This window comes from Macaca thibetana, chromosome 12, assembly GCF_024542745.1.
Source record: "Macaca thibetana thibetana isolate TM-01 chromosome 12, ASM2454274v1, whole genome shotgun sequence".
Lineage (NCBI taxonomy): Eukaryota > Metazoa > Chordata > Mammalia > Primates > Cercopithecidae > Macaca > Macaca thibetana.
Genome location: NC_065589.1, coordinates 27,862,965 through 27,881,035, shown reverse-complemented (window position 1 = coordinate 27,881,035; position 18,071 = coordinate 27,862,965). Strand labels below are relative to the sequence as shown.

At 40.6% G+C, this 18,071-nt stretch overlaps 1 protein-coding gene and 1 long non-coding RNA gene across 2 annotated transcripts in view; one reads left to right on the top strand and one right to left on the bottom strand.

The window, feature by feature from the left end:
• The window catches only part of BARD1 (BRCA1 associated RING domain 1), an 84,713-nt gene extending 75,168 nt beyond the window's left edge, over window positions 1-9,545 (bottom strand). The window contains 1 exon segment of the mRNA XM_050750476.1: window positions 9,246-9,545. Within this exon segment, the coding sequence (XP_050606433.1) occupies window positions 9,246-9,403 (158 nt within the window). The 5' untranslated portion in view covers window positions 9,404-9,545.
• Window positions 9,546-10,018: 473 nt separating this feature from the next.
• Window positions 10,019-18,071, top strand: part of LOC126932467 (uncharacterized) — a 158,505-nt gene continuing 150,452 nt past the window's right edge. Inside the window, exon 1 of the long non-coding RNA XR_007718197.1 lies at window positions 10,019-10,236. This is a non-coding gene — a long non-coding RNA (uncharacterized LOC126932467). The remainder of the gene's footprint in view (window positions 10,237-18,071) is intronic.

Here is an 18,071-nt window from a genome sequence, read left to right as displayed (position 1 = left end):
ATGCTTCCTCATCTCATTAACTTTACTGGAACTTCATGGTGTAGGTGTTTTACCACCTAAATACATTTTTATCTTTTCACCAGTCATCATACCCCTTCCGAGAGTCTCAGAGGAAATTTCAATCTCTAGTCACTCTTCCTAAAATGTGCTGCTCTATCTCTAGTTCCCATATCTTTCCTGCCTCCCAAAGCACTATATATTCATAATAGTTGCCTTTCTTCTCTCATTTGCATTTACACAGGAACAGGTAATCTCTCCTTCAATGCAGGAAAAAAACACTTTTGATCATACCTCCCATTCTACCTGCTGCTCCATCTCTTCCCTTTCTTGAACAGATAAAAGTTCTCAAATGAGTGCTCTACACCAGCTACTCCCATCTCCTTCTGCCTAGCTTTAACTCCCTCCACTCTGCTGAAACTGTTCTCCAAAGCATTTTTGGTCCCTTTCTCTCTGACCACTCTGGGAAATAACACTGATCTCATCTTCTTTCCCGAAACCTTTCCTTCCACCGAATTTTAATATTTTAATACACATTTATCTGCCTATTTCAGCATTTCCTTAGCTGCTTCTCCTACCTCTCCATGTAGGCATACCCCCAGGATGCAGTCCATAGCCTTCTGGCTTTCTCTGGCAATACTTGACTCAATGCCTTGATTCTGGTTTTCAACTTTAAATTTCCTTCCTAAGATGACTGAACTCTTTAGCTATAGTTCGTAACCTTCACTCTAGCAATAAGATGTTATCATCTATTAGTAATGATTTAATATGTGGGAATAACTGATCAGTATACTCATTATTCTAGCTAGTGAGCTAGAATATATATTTGTGTTGCTGTTAACAGATAAGGAAAGATAATGGAAATGTGAATGAGAAGTATGTGCACTTGTGTGTATTGGGGAAAGGAACAAGGAAGAAAGTGTGTGAGCCAAGCTGAGAGAGAAGGCAGTGCCAAATTCAAAAGAATTTCAATGGAAAAGCTCAAAAGGTGAACTCATCTGTGCCAAACTCAGACTTTGTGAGGACGGCTAGCGCTCAGCTAAGATATACTGGAATAAAAACATTTTCAGCCAAGTGCAGGCCTGCAATCCCAGCCACTCAGGAGGCTGAGGCAGGAGGATCGCTAGAGCCCAGGAGTTCAAGGTATACCGTGTCATGATCATGCCTGTGAATAGCCACTGGGCTCCACCCTGGACAACACAGCAAGAACATGTATCTTTAGAAAAAACCTTTTTTTAAAAAAATTCTTACAACTAGGAGATACCTATCAAGAATATAAATGAATCCAACTTTAACTCAGCTATTCCACTGCCAGGAATTTATTCTTCAGCAACATTAGATCCTTGCAAAAATGAAACTTTCAAACACCAAAGATATCTAGACAAGATTCTAAAAGCTTCCAGAGATTAAGAAATAATAAAATTAAATGTCATATATATATTTTTAAAAGGAAATAGGATAGCATAAAACTTCTCAAGGGTAATAAGAGATGCTACAGAACTGTGGAATGATGCCTTCAAAATAATTATTGAAAATTATTTTTACTTTGAATTATATATCCACTCAACTTTCACTGTCAAAATTAACAGGAGTAAGAAAATTCATCTTTGAGAGTAGTTAGGAAGTTAATAACGTCTAAAATGGAAAAAAAAAGAGCAAGAAATGGCAATATAAACATATTTGTAAATGTAGAGGTATATGTTTGTAAAACTAAAAAAAAGACAAAAGATGTTTCTGATGCATAGAACTCAGAGGTGATGAAGGATGAATCAAAGAATGTTTTCATTAATAGTCTGTTCTATTGACTCTGTCAACTATGTACATGTATAACTTTATTTAAAAACATTTTAAATGTAAAGGCACATGATATCAATATCACTCCAGGACTGCTTGTTACAGCAAAAGACCATAAACAACCTAAATTTTTCCAATAAGGAAATGGTTAAATGACTCATGCAACAACTACATGGTGTTTAGTGTCCGCTTGTCTGAGGCAGTACAATGCTTATATGAACACAGAACTTATTGGAGGATACATAAGAAATTGATAATTATGAGTTACTGAAGAAGATTCACACTTATCTGTCGTTCATTTAACAAATACTGAATGGCCATATACTGTGTTATTTTAATTCTTTTCACATACTGTTTACCATTTTAAAAAATTTACTATTAAAAAGTTCTTCACAAACTGTAACACCTAAGCCATGCAACCTTTTCTGTCATTGCTCCTCAACAAAAACTCTGCTGTGGTCAGGCCAGTGTCTCTTACAACTCTAATTAGCCTGTGTCCGACTCCAACCCCATGATTTCACTCAGGTCATGCTCCCCAGCCTCGAATACAGTCCCTTCTCCCCAGCAACTACTCAAGCCAAGACATTACCCAAACACGGTTCAGGATGATATAATAAACATGACACTAAACCATTTAGCACAGGAATTCTTGGATTTTAGTTTCTAGCCATCACTTCTGCAAAATTCATGCCATGTAAACATTTGAAGAACAAAGTTGACTATGTTTCACTCTTTTCTAAAGGACTTATAATCTGGCTGATTAATCATATAAACCAAATTAATATGACTTAAAAGATGTACAAAATGCTCTAAAGTTACAAAGAAGAGAGACAGCATCTAGTTGGGGCTCTGGGATTCAATGTTGAAAACCAAATATTTGGCGGGGGTGGGGCTGTTTTTGTTTTTTTGAGACAAGATCTTGCTCTGTCGCCTAGGCTGGAGTACAGTGGCACGATCACAGCTCACTAAGCTTTGAACTCCTGAGCTGAAGAAATCCTCCCATCTCAGCCTCCCAAGTAGCTGAGACTACAGGTGCACACCACCACAACTGACTAATTTTTTGTAGAGGTGGGGTTTCATCATGTTGCCCAGGCTTGAAAACAAAATACTTTGTACAGATGATCCCTGACTTTCAATGGTTCGACTCACAAGTTTTCAGCTTTATTATCCTGCAAACGTAATACACATTCAATAGAAACCACACTTTGAATTTATATCTTTTCCCAGACTAGCAATACGCAGTACAATGCTGGGCCACAGCAGGAAGTCATTCTGTTTTTCACTTTCAGTATGGTATTCAATAAATTACATGAGCTATTAAACACTCTATTATAAAATAGGCTTTGTGTTAGATGATTTAACCCAACTGGGCTACTGTTAGTGTTTTAGGCACGTTTAAGGTAGGCTGGGCTATGCTGTGATGTTTGGCAGGTTAAGTATATTAAATATATTTTTGACATACAATATTTTTAACTTACAATGGGTTGATCCAGACATAACCCAATCTCAAGTTCAGGAGCAGCTGTATTTTAACTTACTGATTTTCTATTTTTCTTTTCTTGAAATAGACTCCAGTCCTACAGACAAGAGATCTTACTTTCATTTTTCTGAGCTCCCCAACCCACCATTACGTAACTAGCATGGTGCTAGATTAACTGCAGGATTTCAATAAGTTCTTAGAGAATGAACCAAATGGAAGCCTATATACAAAAATGCATTTGTGTTAACAATTCCATTTTATCCTTACCCTATTTTCTGTTTGGTATACATATATATTAGATAGAAAAAGTCCACACAAATAAGAAAAGACATTTGCATGGTAACAGGATTTCTGTACCTTGAAAATTCAGCTACTCTATTTTCCCCATCTACAGTCATACTTCTGTAACTTTACATGTAGTTGATTTAGAAAGATCAGTGCTGTCAGAGGATAACTTAGGGAAGAATTAAATAGTGAGAACATTTTTTTTTAAAAGAAGTTCTTACTGATATAAAATTTTCTTTGAAAAGAAAAAAAGAAAAGTAAATTCATCTGAGATTATAATACCGAGGCAAATCAGTATTATAGAATCTTGTTATTCTTAATAGAATGGCTCGCCTATGTTTCCATGAGATATCAACTGCTATTTAATATGAGGTAAGACAGCTTCCCACAATGCTCTCACATTTGAAAGAATCCTCAATTTTAAAGTGTGGACCAACATATTGAACATCTAAATGTGCAGGCTCACCAAGCCAATTAAACAATTTTTCGTGTGTTTATCTTTAGAAGAATAAAGTGTTTAACAAGCAAAGTATATGGATAATGACATGGAACCTATAGGGGATTCTTAGCAATTCATGTAAATTAACTAGGTCCTTCTGGAAACCACTTGCAAAGGCCCTTCAAACGTGATCCTACCTTAACCTAAGTTATTCCATACATTAATTAACATACACTAAGAAACCATGTGTCTGGCACTGTGGCTACAAACGTGAACCTAGCTTTACTAAATATATAATTGAAGGAGACAGACATCATTCAAAATATTCCATAAATAAATATCACAAATAAATTCTAATTTGGAAGATATGATACAAGCTGAACACCAATGACTTGTGCCTTTTCTGTATGTATGTTAAACTTCATCCAGTGGACACAAATAACTATGAAATCTGCAAACTGGAGAGAACTTTACAAATCAACGAGTTCATTTTCCTCATTTTATAGATGAGGAACCAGAGTCCAGGAAAGCTACACAAATTGCTCTCTTTAGGAAGTTAACCATGTAAACCAACTGAGTTTTCTGTTGTTAGGCTATTAATCACTGATTTGACCCTGTCTTAACTCTCTGCTTGCCTGACCCAGTCCCCCTTTATCCTACAATTCTTTATAGCTAGTTATTTGCTAATAACACCCACCATCGCAACCTGGCTCCATTTTAAAAATCTATTCATATCTCAGCTGTGTGTGGTGGCTCACGCCTGTAATCCTAGCACTGTGGGAGGCCAGGGAGGGCAGATCACAAGGTCAGGAGTTCGAGACCAGCCTAACCAATGTGGTGAAACCCCGTGTCTACTAAAAATACAAAAATTAGCCAGGTGTGGTGGCGCTCACCTGTAATCCCAGCTTCTCAGAAGGCTGAGGCAGGAGAATCACTTGAACCCGGGAGGCGGAGGTTGCAGTGAGTCGAGATCACGCCACTGCACTCCAGCCTGGGTGACAGAGGGAAACTCTGTCTCAGAAAAAAGAAAACCTATTCATATCTCAATTTAAAAGCCTACGAAGCTTCCTTCCACTGGCCCCACCCAAGTACTCTTCTCAGCACCATGTCGATCTGCACAATTTTCCCTAAACTTGTATATATTTTACAATTAAGCATACACTCAAGTTGAAAATGCATCACCTTACCACCCCTTATGCAGTGTCTCAGTGATTTCCTGTTATTCTAATGAATAACCAGTGCCACGGAGAAGTCATTCCATTTGGGGATCACTGCGCTGTGAGAATGCCTCTGAACATTCAAAACTCATGATGAAAGGCAAAAGCTGAACCTGGAGTCAGAAAACCTATCCTTCATTTTACAAATATTCATACAGCATTTAGTAATAACAGACACTGCTCAAGGTATCTTATGAATATCAACTCATTTTTTGCAGATGAAGAAAAGGAAGCATAAAAAGATAAAATAACATAAATAACGGAGCCAGGATTTGAACCCAGGGAATATGACTCCAGATCCACGCTCTTAACATCTACATCATGCTGCCTTAAAGTATAAGAGAATACAAAATTAAGCTTGATCACCTCTTAAACATGAATTCAGAAAAAAAAAAAAAAAAAAATATATATATATATATATATATACATATACACCTATCATAAAGGTTAAAAGATTCTAACTTTTCATTAAAAGTTGATTAAAATGGCCCAAGTTACGATTGTCAAAGATGTCTAATCCCACTCTCACCCTAAAAAATATGCCAAGAGGTACCTATTAATTCACAAAACAGTGTTAAATGACACCTGGGGCTTCTACACTGTAGCTCCTATTATCATTTCCTGCTTCCTTTAGGAACACATTATTATTGTGCTTTCTGCCAGCCTCTCAAATAATATGGTCTTCCTGTCTCATTTTTCCAAATCCTTAAATAGCTTCTATCTGGTTGTGAGGCTTGGTCCTAATACAAATGTCACATCTGGCCTCTTGAACACTTTCATCAGCTTCACCTTGAAGCCATATTCATGCTAAAGGTCAAGAAAGGATGCCCGGTTATGTACAAATCCACCCTCACCAGCAAGTAATGCCGGCTGCAAAACAGATCCATGTGCAACACAAGACAGATGACAGCTGCAAGCTGAATGTGAGGGTAATCGGGGTAATCACTAGCCCACTGGGTAGAACTCTGAAACTCTGTAAAAGGACATACTGACACAATTTCAAATAATATGTCGCTGCTTTGAATGGAGGGTAGCAAATGTAAGAAGCAGACCATTCTCAGTTGCTCCTTGCTGGCACTGTCAGGTGGCTACCAGGGCAAAGGCAGAGGTAGGAAGAATGTTTTTCCTCCTTGAGTAAGGTGCAGCTGGCCATGTTTTTTTTTACTAAAGATAGTGCCAAAGTTGCAGAGACATCTACAGAGGAAAGCAAAATCATTTCTAAATATTAAAGCCCATGTAAAGGCCAGGCATGGTGGCCCAAGCCTGTAATCCCAGCACTTTGGGAGGCTGAAGTAGGCAGATCACTTGAGGTCAGGAGTTTGAGACCAGCCTGGCCAATGTGGTGAAATCCCATCTCCAGTAAAAACACAAAAATTAGCTGGGCATGGTGGCATGCACCTGTAGTCCCAGCTACTCAGGAGGCTAAGGCAAGAGAATTGCTTGAACCCAGGGGACGGAGGTTGCAGTGAGCTGAAATAATGCCACTGCACTCTGGCCTGGGTGACAGAGTAAAACTTTGTCCAAAAAAAAAAATAAGGCAGCCCATGTGATATAAAATTGTACACCAAAAAGGATTTTTAAACTTAAGATGTTAAGTTTATTAAAACTTTATTGACAGTTTAGCAACTATTACCTGTGGGCCAAACCAAGCCAGCAGCCTGTTTTTGTACACCCCTTAAGGAAAGAATGGTTTTTACATTTTAAAGGGAAGTAAAAATAAATAAGAACAAAAACTATTTGTGGGCAGCAAGGCCTAAAATATTAATTATCTGACCCTTTACTGAAAAAATTTGCAGATCCCTATGAAACATGCATTCGAAGAGTTAAGATTTAATTCATCCATAGAGGTTTGGATACAAATTAAAAAAAAAAAAAAATCAATGGCATTCAATAGCATTCTCCAGACAAATGGGTGAGCCATGCTACAAGTCTGGGCCTAGTTACTGATGTCTACTTACACTCCTTTGGCTCTTACTGTCCACCCACTTCAGTTAGAAACTAGAAAAATATTTGGTAGGGGATAAAAAGTGAAACTGGCTTTGTTATTTTTCAGGACAACATATATTGATATATATTATCTATTTTGACTCTCCCAAATCATGTAGCTAGCAAACATCACATTCTTTTAGATGAAGACACCCATTATTTATCATTTATTCTATCACAACCACCAAACTCAACACTTTACACACATGTAAAATTTCATTTAGTGTCTTCCATATAAGCTCCCTAAGGGCTGGAATTTATTGTCTGCTTTGTTCACTATCAAATCCCCAATACCCAGAATAGGGTCTGGCACTTTATGGGTGCTCAATAAATTTATGATTATTAATGAACCCTCACAAGAAAAGCTAATTAGTATTACTCATATGCAGAAAATGAGGCTCAGAGAGATGAATAACTTGGCCTACTCAATAGTGTCAAAGCTAGAACTTGAACTCAGGCATTCTGACTTTACAGTCTAAGTGAAGCCCTATGCTTCCCTACAGATACGTGCCAATGGAATGTCTAACTTTCGTTGGACTATTAAAATGTGAACTATAATGCTTCTGTTATTGCAACTAGCAGTGCCAGTTTTAAATTTCCTATTCTCAGATGACCCATGTGCTACAGGAAAACACACAACTCAATGTCTTCATGTACTCACTCTAGCAAAAGTGTCACTCTTCTAAGAAGTGCAATGTCATTTTGTCACAGATATTAAAAGTTTTCGTAAAAGAAAATATAAGTGCAAAACTCTGACAGTTAAGTCTTTTTCATTTTTAAAGAAAAATTTCGGTCAGGCACGGTGGCTCACGCCTGTAATCCCAGCACCTGGCAGGCCGAGGTAGGCGGATCACGAGGTCAGGAGATGGAGACCATCCTGGCTAACACGGTGACACCCCATCTCTACTAAAAATAAAAAAAATAGCCGGGCGTGGTGGCGGGCGCCTGTAGTCCCAGCTACTCGTGAGGGTGAGGCAGGAGGACGGCATCAATCTGGGAGGCGGAGTTTGCAGTGAGCCAAGATCCTGCCACTGCACTCCAGCCTGAGCGACAGAGCGAGACTCCGTCTCAAAAAAAGAAACAAAAAAAAACAAAAAAAAACTTTATGCAACTAAGTGACTTAAGTTCTGCAAATTAGAAGTCAAAGGGGGGAAAAAGTCCAAAAAGAATATATGCTTTTGACAGCTACAAATAACAAAAAACCTGCCAGTGATCTTCATACAGAAATACTTACCTGTACACACAGCAAGTGCTCAATAAAAATGCTTTTCAGAAGAAATGAAAATGAGACAAAGCCTTTCTTGGGGTTTACAAACCTTCTTGGTATACTAGAAAGTGCTACACGAAAAAAAGCAAGAAGCAAATCATGAAAATGCCTCTGGACGGAATGAAAACCCTGAGAGGACTCCCATAGTGTGACAGCAGGAAGGAAAACAATAAACAGCTGGAACACCAGACATAGTCTTTTCAGCAAACTAAGGAAATGAGAAATTTCCTGCCATCTTCAATCTACACCTATGGTAGATATCCGATGCCCCATGCCATCCCACCTGAAAAAGCTAGCACGGAGAAAATGTCAAAAAGGCCAGTTTAATTTAGAGTGGCAGCTGCTTCTAATTTAGAGGGTCTCCGGGGCGGCCCGGCAGCCCAATGCGCTATAGCTCCCGGAAAGCAGCGGGGTAATCCAGGGCCAGGTAAAGCAGAAGCCTTAGCCCCACCCCAGCCCCAGATTCAAACTCTGGAGGCGGGGCCAGGATGAACTTGTTTTTAGCCACACCTCCAGACGGTGCTTCAGCCCGCTCAAGTTCAAAAACTACCGTTTCAGCTGCATTTAGGGCAAGGGGAGGCTGGAAAGTCGCCTAAAAAGAAAGTGAATGAGAGCCAGAAGTTGTTAATACCATATACCTGGGCAGGTGCTAACTGCACGCCGACCCGACTGCAGCGCGGGAATGGAAGGAGGAAACGGGAGATTTGAAAAGATTCCCCAGCCTCTAGAAACTGGGCGACCCGTGCCCTCGCGACCACCCCCTCGAGGCTCCGTCTTTACCAACGCGAGCAGCGCAGCAGCTTCTCCAGGCGGTCGAGCGCTGCGCGACTGTGGGCCCAGGCCCCGCGACCATCCGGCTCCATGGCGGGAGCGGAAGGAGGCTCGTTCCCGGAGCGGACCCTCGGCTGCCGGTTCCTCCGCTGCTGATTATCCGGCATCGCCCCGCCTTCGGGCGAAAGGCTTCTCGGCGAGCGGGAGGCAAGGAGGTCTCAGGAAACCACAGGGAAGTTGCCGGCCAGCAACTCGAACCCGGCCGAAATCTTCCCGCGTCTGGGACGGCGGGCCGCCAGAGGGGCGGGGCGCGCGGGGCGGGGCGGGGCACGGCGGCCGAAATGCTCCCAAACTAGGGACGCTCGGGACACAAGGGCGGGGCCACGAGAGCCAGCCGCTGGCCGAGTGGGCGGGGCCTAGGGTTGGGGCTGGAGGCGGAAACTTGCCAAAGTCCCGGCGCGTGGGGCTCAGGGGCGGGACCACGAGAGCCGTGGGACCGAGGGGGCGGGGCCGGAGGACTGAAACTTGCCAAAGTCCCGGCGCGCGGGTCCTAGGGGCGGAGCGGCGAGAACACGCCGTGGGACAGAGGGGGCGGGACAAGATGGGGAAACCGAAATCCCGGCGCGCCGGGCCCAGGGGCGGGGCCTGGGGTCACGACAGGAAGGCTGAAACCGTGATCCCGGCGCGCTGGCCCCGGGGCGAGGCCGCCAGCGCACGCCGCTTGATCGAAGGGGCGGGGCCTGAGGGCGGGGCCGCAGTCGCTAGGCTGATGTTGGCGGGAGAGCTGGCGGGACCTGAAGCCGCTCTGGGCTGCCTGGAGGGATGAAGTCCAGGTGGAAAGTCATTCGCCGTTGCCCGGGGTTATGACTCCAGGGACCCTCATCCGAACTTAATCGTTGGAACAGTGACCAACCCAGAAACTTTTAGTTGAGTGTTATTTATAAAAAGCGCTGTTTTGACTACTGTTGAACTTGGAAGAGCTTTGCCCACGATACTGAAGGTACCACTCTCTTTGTTCCTAAGAAGGCAACCTTTGTTTCCTCTCACCCCACCTGTGGCGTATATTGTAACTGAGTAAAAATAAGAAAAGTTTGTATCTAATTCTAACTGGTTACAAATATCAGCTCAAAGCCATGTTTGAAAAGATCTGGTTTACTTTTAAAATATGACTGGTATAAAATTTCAAAAAACAAATTTTTTTGTTGTTTTGTTAGAGAGTGTGTTCACCTTCCTCCTCCGGATCTTTCACTGATTACAGTAAGACCTACAGAGCAATTCGTCATGCCTCCCTGCCGCCCCCCGACTTTATTTCCAAGTCCTAGCATTTTTCCCCCTATCTTGTCTCGAATGCACCCATTTTCTCTCCGTCTCTGCTCCACAGCATCCTCAGTTGCCTCATCCTCGCCTGGTTTCCTGTCGTAGCTTTCTATCTGGTATCCAAGTGTCTATACAGGTCCCAGCCAGTTCCAAGACTGCGGTGTGGACGCCTAAAACATTTCCAAACACAAAACTCATCGTGGCACTTCCCTTCCTTAAAGCTCTTTAAAGTTTTTCGCTGCTCTTTGACTAGCCTCTTGTCAAAACCTCCTCTGGCCATCATGGTCCCAACACCACAGTGCGTTCCCTTAGGTCATTAAAAGCCCCTGCACCTTGTTGCCTATGGCTTTTGCACAAAGATTCACTTTGGAACCTGGAATTGTCCTCCTCTCCATTCCTCATCCTTCAGAATACAGTTCAAATATCACTCCTTAAAGCTTTCCGTAGTTCCTAGACTAGATTCTCTCAGGTGCATCATATCACCTGTGTATGTAGATACACACACACACACCATTATGTGCGTGTCCCCTTCTAGTTCAAAACCTCCAAAAGGCCAGAGACTGGCTGCATGTGACTCATTTCCCAATATAGCTTCATGTGGCACATGCAGTGCTTGGCTCCAAGCAGGTGCTCGGTGTTTGTTGAATAATTGGACTACCTCTACCCAAGCCAGACCCCGGCTTTAAGTGCTTTCGGCACCCTATGAAATGGGCATTAGTGTCTGTTGTGTCACCCCCAAATTCATATGTCAAAAGCTGTAACCCCAGCGTGATGGTATTTGGAGGCCGCCTTTGGGAGGTAATTAGATTTAGGTGGGGTTATGAGGGCAGAGGCCCTATGATGGAATTAATGACCTTGTAAGAAGAGAGAGTTCTCTCTCTCCCACGTGAGGACACAGCGAGAATGCAAAAGAAGAGGGCCCTCCCCAAAACCCAGTCATACTGGCACCCTAATCTCAGACTTCTAGCCTCCAGAAATACGACAAATCTCTGTTGCTTAAGCCATCTAGATTATATTATTTTGTTGTAACAACTAAGTGCTTTCTAGTAAGAGGAGGCAGGTGTGGCTCAGAGATCTTAATTTACTTGCCCAAGGGGCTCAGCACATGCCTGTAGTCCTAGCTACTTGGGAGGCCAAGGCAGGAGAATCACTTCAGCCCTGGAGTTCAAGGCCAGCCTAGGCAACATAGCAAGACCCCCAACTTTAGAGAAAAATAAGATTTGTAAAAAGAAAAGCATACTTGCCCAGGATGGAGGCACAGATAAGAACAGTGGCAGAATATTAACCCAGATCTTTTTGATTAGTAATGGACCCAGTAAATTACGTTTTTGGTCTTTTGGGGGATTTTTTGAGACAAGGTCTCACTCTGTTGCCCAGGCTGCAGTACAGTGGTACGATCTCAGCTCACTGCAGCTTCGAACTCCGGGGCTCAAGTGTCCCTCCCACCTCAGCCTCCTGAGTAGCTGGGCACTGTACAGGCGCACCCCACCATGCCTGGCTAATTTTTTAAAATTATTTGTAGAGACAGGGTCTCTCTATGTTGGCCAGGCTGCTCTAGAACTCCTGGCCTCAAGCAATTCTTCCGCCTCAGCCTCCCAAAATGCTGGGATTACAGGTGTGAGCCACTGTGCCTTGTAGCTCCACTGAATTATGAAAGCTCAAGGAGTTTAAATGACTTGGCCAAAATCACACACTTGGTTAGAGTAAGCACAGCTAAATAAGGCTTTATTAAGTGTTTTAACTAAAACAATGATAGCTCACAAATGAACCAATATTAAAAAAAAAAAAAAAAACTCAGAGGCACCTAAGAAGTTAGTCCTCATTAGTCCTGTTAAGCCATCGCTTATTCTTTGTTGAGCGTGGGAGAAATCCAATTCTAGAAAACTTAAAATGGGTCGGGTGCGGTGGCTCACACCTATAATCCCAGCACTTTGGGAGGCCAAGACAGGTGGATCACTTGAGGTCAGGAGTTCAAGGCCAGCCTGCCTAACATAGTGAAACCCCGTCTCTACTAAAAATATAAAAATTAGCCAGGTGTGGTGGCATGTGCCTGTAATCCCAGTTACTTGGGAGACTGAGGCAGAAAAATAGCTTGAACCCAGGAGGTGAAGGTTGCAGTGAGGCGAGATTGTGTCACTGCACTCCAGCCTGGGCAACAGAGCAAGACTGTCTCAAAGAAAAAAAAGAAAGAAAGAAAGAAAGAAAGAAAGAAAGAAACAGAAACAAAGAAAGAAAGAGAACTTAAAATGTTAAAACCTGGAGCGATACTATGGTGTTAATGGAGTAAACTGAGGATTTCAGGAGACAGATTGTTCCACTTCTAATCCCACTTTCACTAAATAATTGAGTGATTTAAACCAAGCCTTAAGCTGTCTGAGCATTAGTTTCCTTGTCTGCAAAATGGGGATAATATTTATCAGATAGATTTGGAGGACTATTAAATAAGATGTAAGAGGACTATTAAATAAAATGTAAAATCAGATACAGCATAAGTACTCAATAAATGGTAACTGATTGAGGATGATTATTTATAATCAGTACTGTTAATGTTTCATCTACTAAAGAATAACACTGAACATTATAATCAACGAGTCTTTCTCTGTCACCCAGGCAGGAGTGCAGTGGCACAATCTCAGCTCAGTGCAACCTCTGCCTCCTGGGTTCAAGGGGTTCAAGTAATTCTAATGCCTCACCCTCCCGAGTGGCTGGGGCTACAGGCGTGCGCCACTACACTTAGGGCATAATTTAACTGTGATGAGAGTAAATGAAAATTTCACATTTTGGTAAAATGCTTTGGGACCAGACATTTATAATTGGTGTATTCATACCATGCTATTAAATGAATTATGATGCAGATACAATGAGTTCTTTCTACTGTCAGTTTCCTTTCTTCCTTTCTTCTGCCAGTGTCCTGTTCCCTCTCCCCAAGGGTCATGACATTCGTGGCAGCTGTTTAATAGTGGCCATAATGAAACTCATACAGAGAATAAGCAGGTTTACTCTCCCATGTGCAACTTCCCCTTCCATTTTCTTCCTTCTAGCCTTGCTCTTCTACAGCTTAGCTTGCTGGTGCTTTGCCTTTAGTGGAGATGAGATGTTTGTTTTGAACCAACTCTTCCTCTTAACCCTGGATCCTGAGTTTCAAGGGCAAATTCCTTCTCCCATGGGGTACACCAACAATGTGTAACATCCTGGAATTCTTGTCCCAGAGAAAAAGTTCTGCAGGTAACTCCAGCCATCAGCAGGGTCTCAGTAAAGCCGTGGTTTAGGACATGAACGATGACCTCTTGTCACTTTGAAAAGTACTAAATGGTATCCTTTCTTTTTCAGAGTTTTCTCTGCAAGGACCTCCTGTGTACATAAAAGTTTAGTCTTGTTTCTCCGTTTTATTTCCGTGACGTAGTAATTAAGTATACAGTGATTTGGAGTCAAGCGGAACTAAATTATAATCCTAGCCTTGCCATTTCCTAAAATTTTGTCCATTATGTAACCCATCTTGGAACTTAGTTTCTTCTTTTGTAAATTTAGGATTAATGTATATCAATTTCATACTCAAAGGGTTGTGGTGAGAAAGGAATTACAGTTTATGAAACTGTCCTGAACCAGAAGTGCAGCACAACCAATGGACATCCCTTTGCAATGTACTGTCCTAAACTTTAATATATATATTAAAGCCTAAAACACAGTAAGTGCACAACATATTTTTCCATTTTTAGGACTGGCATTGTTGAGTTGCATGAAGCCAGCTACACTTGCTTATGATTTATCCTCTGAAAGAGTACATATTCTAAGCCAGGAACCACTTATTCTGTGGCTATTGGAACAGAGATACTTACAGTAGCAATTCCTATGCAAATATAATGCAATAACCTTGAAAGGAAGCTTAAATCATATTTACTGATTATAATCTATTTTAGTATCATCTCAGATAAAGTATCCACCTGATTCCTAACACCATCGTTGGTATAATATTAGGATGTGACAATGAAAATGTTTATAATTGGCCGGGCGCGGTGGCTCAAGCCTGTAATCCCAGCACTTTGGGAGGCCGAGACGGGCGGATCACGAGGTCAGGAGATCGAGACCATCCTGGCTAACACAATGAAACCCCATCTCCACTAAAAAAATACAAAAAAATTAGCCGGGCGTGGTGGCGGCGCCTGTAGTCCCAGCTACTCGGGAGGCTGAGGCAGGAGAAGGGCGTGAACCCGGGAGGCGGAGCTTGCAGTGAGCCGAGATCGCGCCACTGCACTCCAGCCTGGGCGACAGAGCGAGACTCCGCCTCAAAAAAAAAAAAAAAAAAAAAAAAAAAAAAAATGTTTATAATTTTGTTTCATTAACTTAAAGATCTTTTATTTACATCATTTTGTTGCTCATTTAAGAACAAAAAAAGCCTAAGCAATTAAAAACAGTAGTTTTGTCCTATATACTAGAGACAGTGTATATGAAGCAAACAAACCACCCATGAATATCATCATGATTAATGCGTATTTCAATCAGTTCGATTGTGTGTATATGTATTGATCAACTTATTGGCTGCAGTGTACTGTACTGAACCATTTTAGCATGCCACAGTCTCTTTGACTAGTATATACAAACTCAGTCCCTATGTCATGTACACCTTGGCATTTGGTTTAGAATTACCCAAGTCTCTAGAAGCATCTAAATGTTTTAAGATTGCTTTTGAAAGGATGTTAACTCCATTCTTGTGGACACCTGCCAAATTTCTGTCACAGGCTTAACAGTAACAAGTCTAAGGACATACTTACATTACTATGACCCTACAGTAGTTGTTTTAAAGGTTTTGGTATCTTCTGTACTTCCTGATCATTTATCAAATTCAATCTGACACAGATATTTCACTGGTCATTGTTTTTTGTTCAATAGACTTCAGAGTTCAGCCCATTCCACTGCCTTTTATTGCTTGCTATTTTTAAGGAGACACCTCAGTAGAAATCCCGTTTTTCTGTACAGTGTAATTACTGAAGCACATAAAGTGGTTATAACAGGAATTTATCACTTTCAGGTGGAAATACTCCCAGCCAAATAAAAGATAGAGTAGGAATGCCAGGAGCAATTTATAACAGGCTCACTGACATTTTGTGTTGAGAAGCTCTACCACTGAATAAGCATCAAGTCATAAATCTCTGTAAACGTGATTAAAGCAAGCAAGTTATACTTTGAGGGGATACTATAATAAAAGGATGCTGTGATGCAAAGCAGGAAAATTCTGTTGACAAAAATCACCAAAAACAGCTGTCAGTAAAATTTACAAACAGCTTGTTTTAAATTCTGTTAGATTCTAGCAGCTGTTTGTTTGCACATAAAATGTTCATTTAGGAAATGAGCATTGGCCCTAGTTTGGGTTCCATTGTGTTTCAAAATTCTGTAATCAGTTTAATCAAAATTCATGCAATAATTTAAATTTCTTTCAAAGCACAAGCAAGAAGTAACCAATATATTTAAATATGCCTCATATACAATTTGTGTTCAATAAATATGGGAATTAAAAAAAAAGAATGACTATATACCATTATCTGTAAAAGCAATGATCAATTACAACTTGCATTTCACGTTAATTTTTCTTCATCCATATATATTCTTTTAGAAATTATGCCTTGTTCGTATTGGACTCATTTTACTCATATTGGTAATAATCCTTAACAGCTCTTCAGCAATATATTTAGAATTTAGAACACTGACTTAAAATTTAATTACAATTATAAAGTCACTTTCTATGAGACATAGTCTATTAAATTTTGCTCATGCCTTTAGTTACTTTTCTCACTATCTCAAAATATAGCCTACGTATTTTTTCATCTGCAAAGTAGGGATAACAGAAAATACTTTATTGCTATTATATGGATAAAATAAGCTAATACACTTAGAAAAGTGCTTGGAACATATTAAGTTCCTAATAAATGCTAGCATTTACCACTGTACAAAAAACTCTAGGTTCAAGAAGAATAAATTGATCAGAATTTTTTTCAGGTAATAAGAGCATGTGTGTATATATGTGTATGTGTGTGTATTTATGTGTGTGTATATATATGTGTGTGTATATATGTGTGTATATATGATATGGTTTGGCTGTGTCCCCACCCAAACCTCACCTTGAATTGTAGTAATACCCATGTGCCAAAGGTGGGGACAGGTGGAGATAATTGAATAATGGGGGTGGTTTCCCCCATACTGTTCTTGTGGTAGTGAATAAGTCTCATGAGATCTGATGGTTTTATAAACGGGCATTCCTCCACACAAGCTCTCTTACCTGCTGCCATGTAAGAAGTGACCTTGCTCCTCCTTCACCTTCCACCATGATTATGAGTCCTCCCCAGACATGTGGAACTGTGAGTCAATTAGACCTCTTTCCTTTATAAATACCCAGTCTTGGGTATGTCTTTATTAACAACTTGAGAACAGACTAATACAATATAGGTATATACACACACAATACACACATACCATTTTTAGGTATTAATTTGGGAAATTTGGAAGCTGAGTCAAACCAAAAAATACTATCATAAAAATAACTATAACGTTGTGCTCTCTTTATTCTTAAACCAAACACCATGATCATCTTTCCTTCCCTGATATTACACAAATCACTGAGAAAAATATATTGCTTTGGTTATATTTTCTAGAAAAAAAGTCTGTATAATCCAGATTCATCATATAATCCTAACAATCACCCAGTAGTATAGACACCATTACCCGGTTTGACAGAAGAGGAAAAGGGACTTCAAGCTATTTAGTGACTTCCCAAAAACATACAGCTTACAGATAGCAGAGCAAGGAAATAGATCCAGGTTTGCCTGACCTCAAAACCCAAGCACATAAGTAGTACATAACCTAGTTTTAATTACGTTCAACTTCAGAAAAGGATGTTATTTAAATCCCAGTCAGTTGAAATATGAGTTCATACCCATTTTCAGCACAATTATACATTGTTAATTACAAAGCTTATTATAGTCTCTCTCAGAGAATTTAGTGCCTAGTTATTAACAAGACTATGCAAGACACAATATAAATAAGACATTATAATTAAGTGTTCAATTCTGTGATCCACATGAAGTATCACAAAAGGTCATGGGAGAGAATCCTTACAATTGCTTAATGAAGATTGGAAAGATCATGGATATCTTTGAGTGTGGGAGAGGTGAAAGTGGGAGTTAAGTCATAGGTTTGAATAGTAGAAGGGAGGAGGAAAATTATTTTAGATGGGCAAAATCGTAAAAATGCAGGCACACAAATGATAGGGGAACATCACTACCAGTTTAACTAGAGCAAAAGTGTTGATTGAAGCATATAAAATTACTGGTTTTGTAGACCAAAAATGGTCAGACAACAGCAATTTCATCTGGCTCAACCTAATACCTATTATATAGTAGTGACTATAGTTAGTACATAGCTAAATGTAATAAGGAACTCCTAGAATTTGGGGAAGGATCAGTGAAAAATCACTTTCTGAGAGGGAAGCTAACAGCTATCAATAAATAATGGCTGAGATTTTTATCT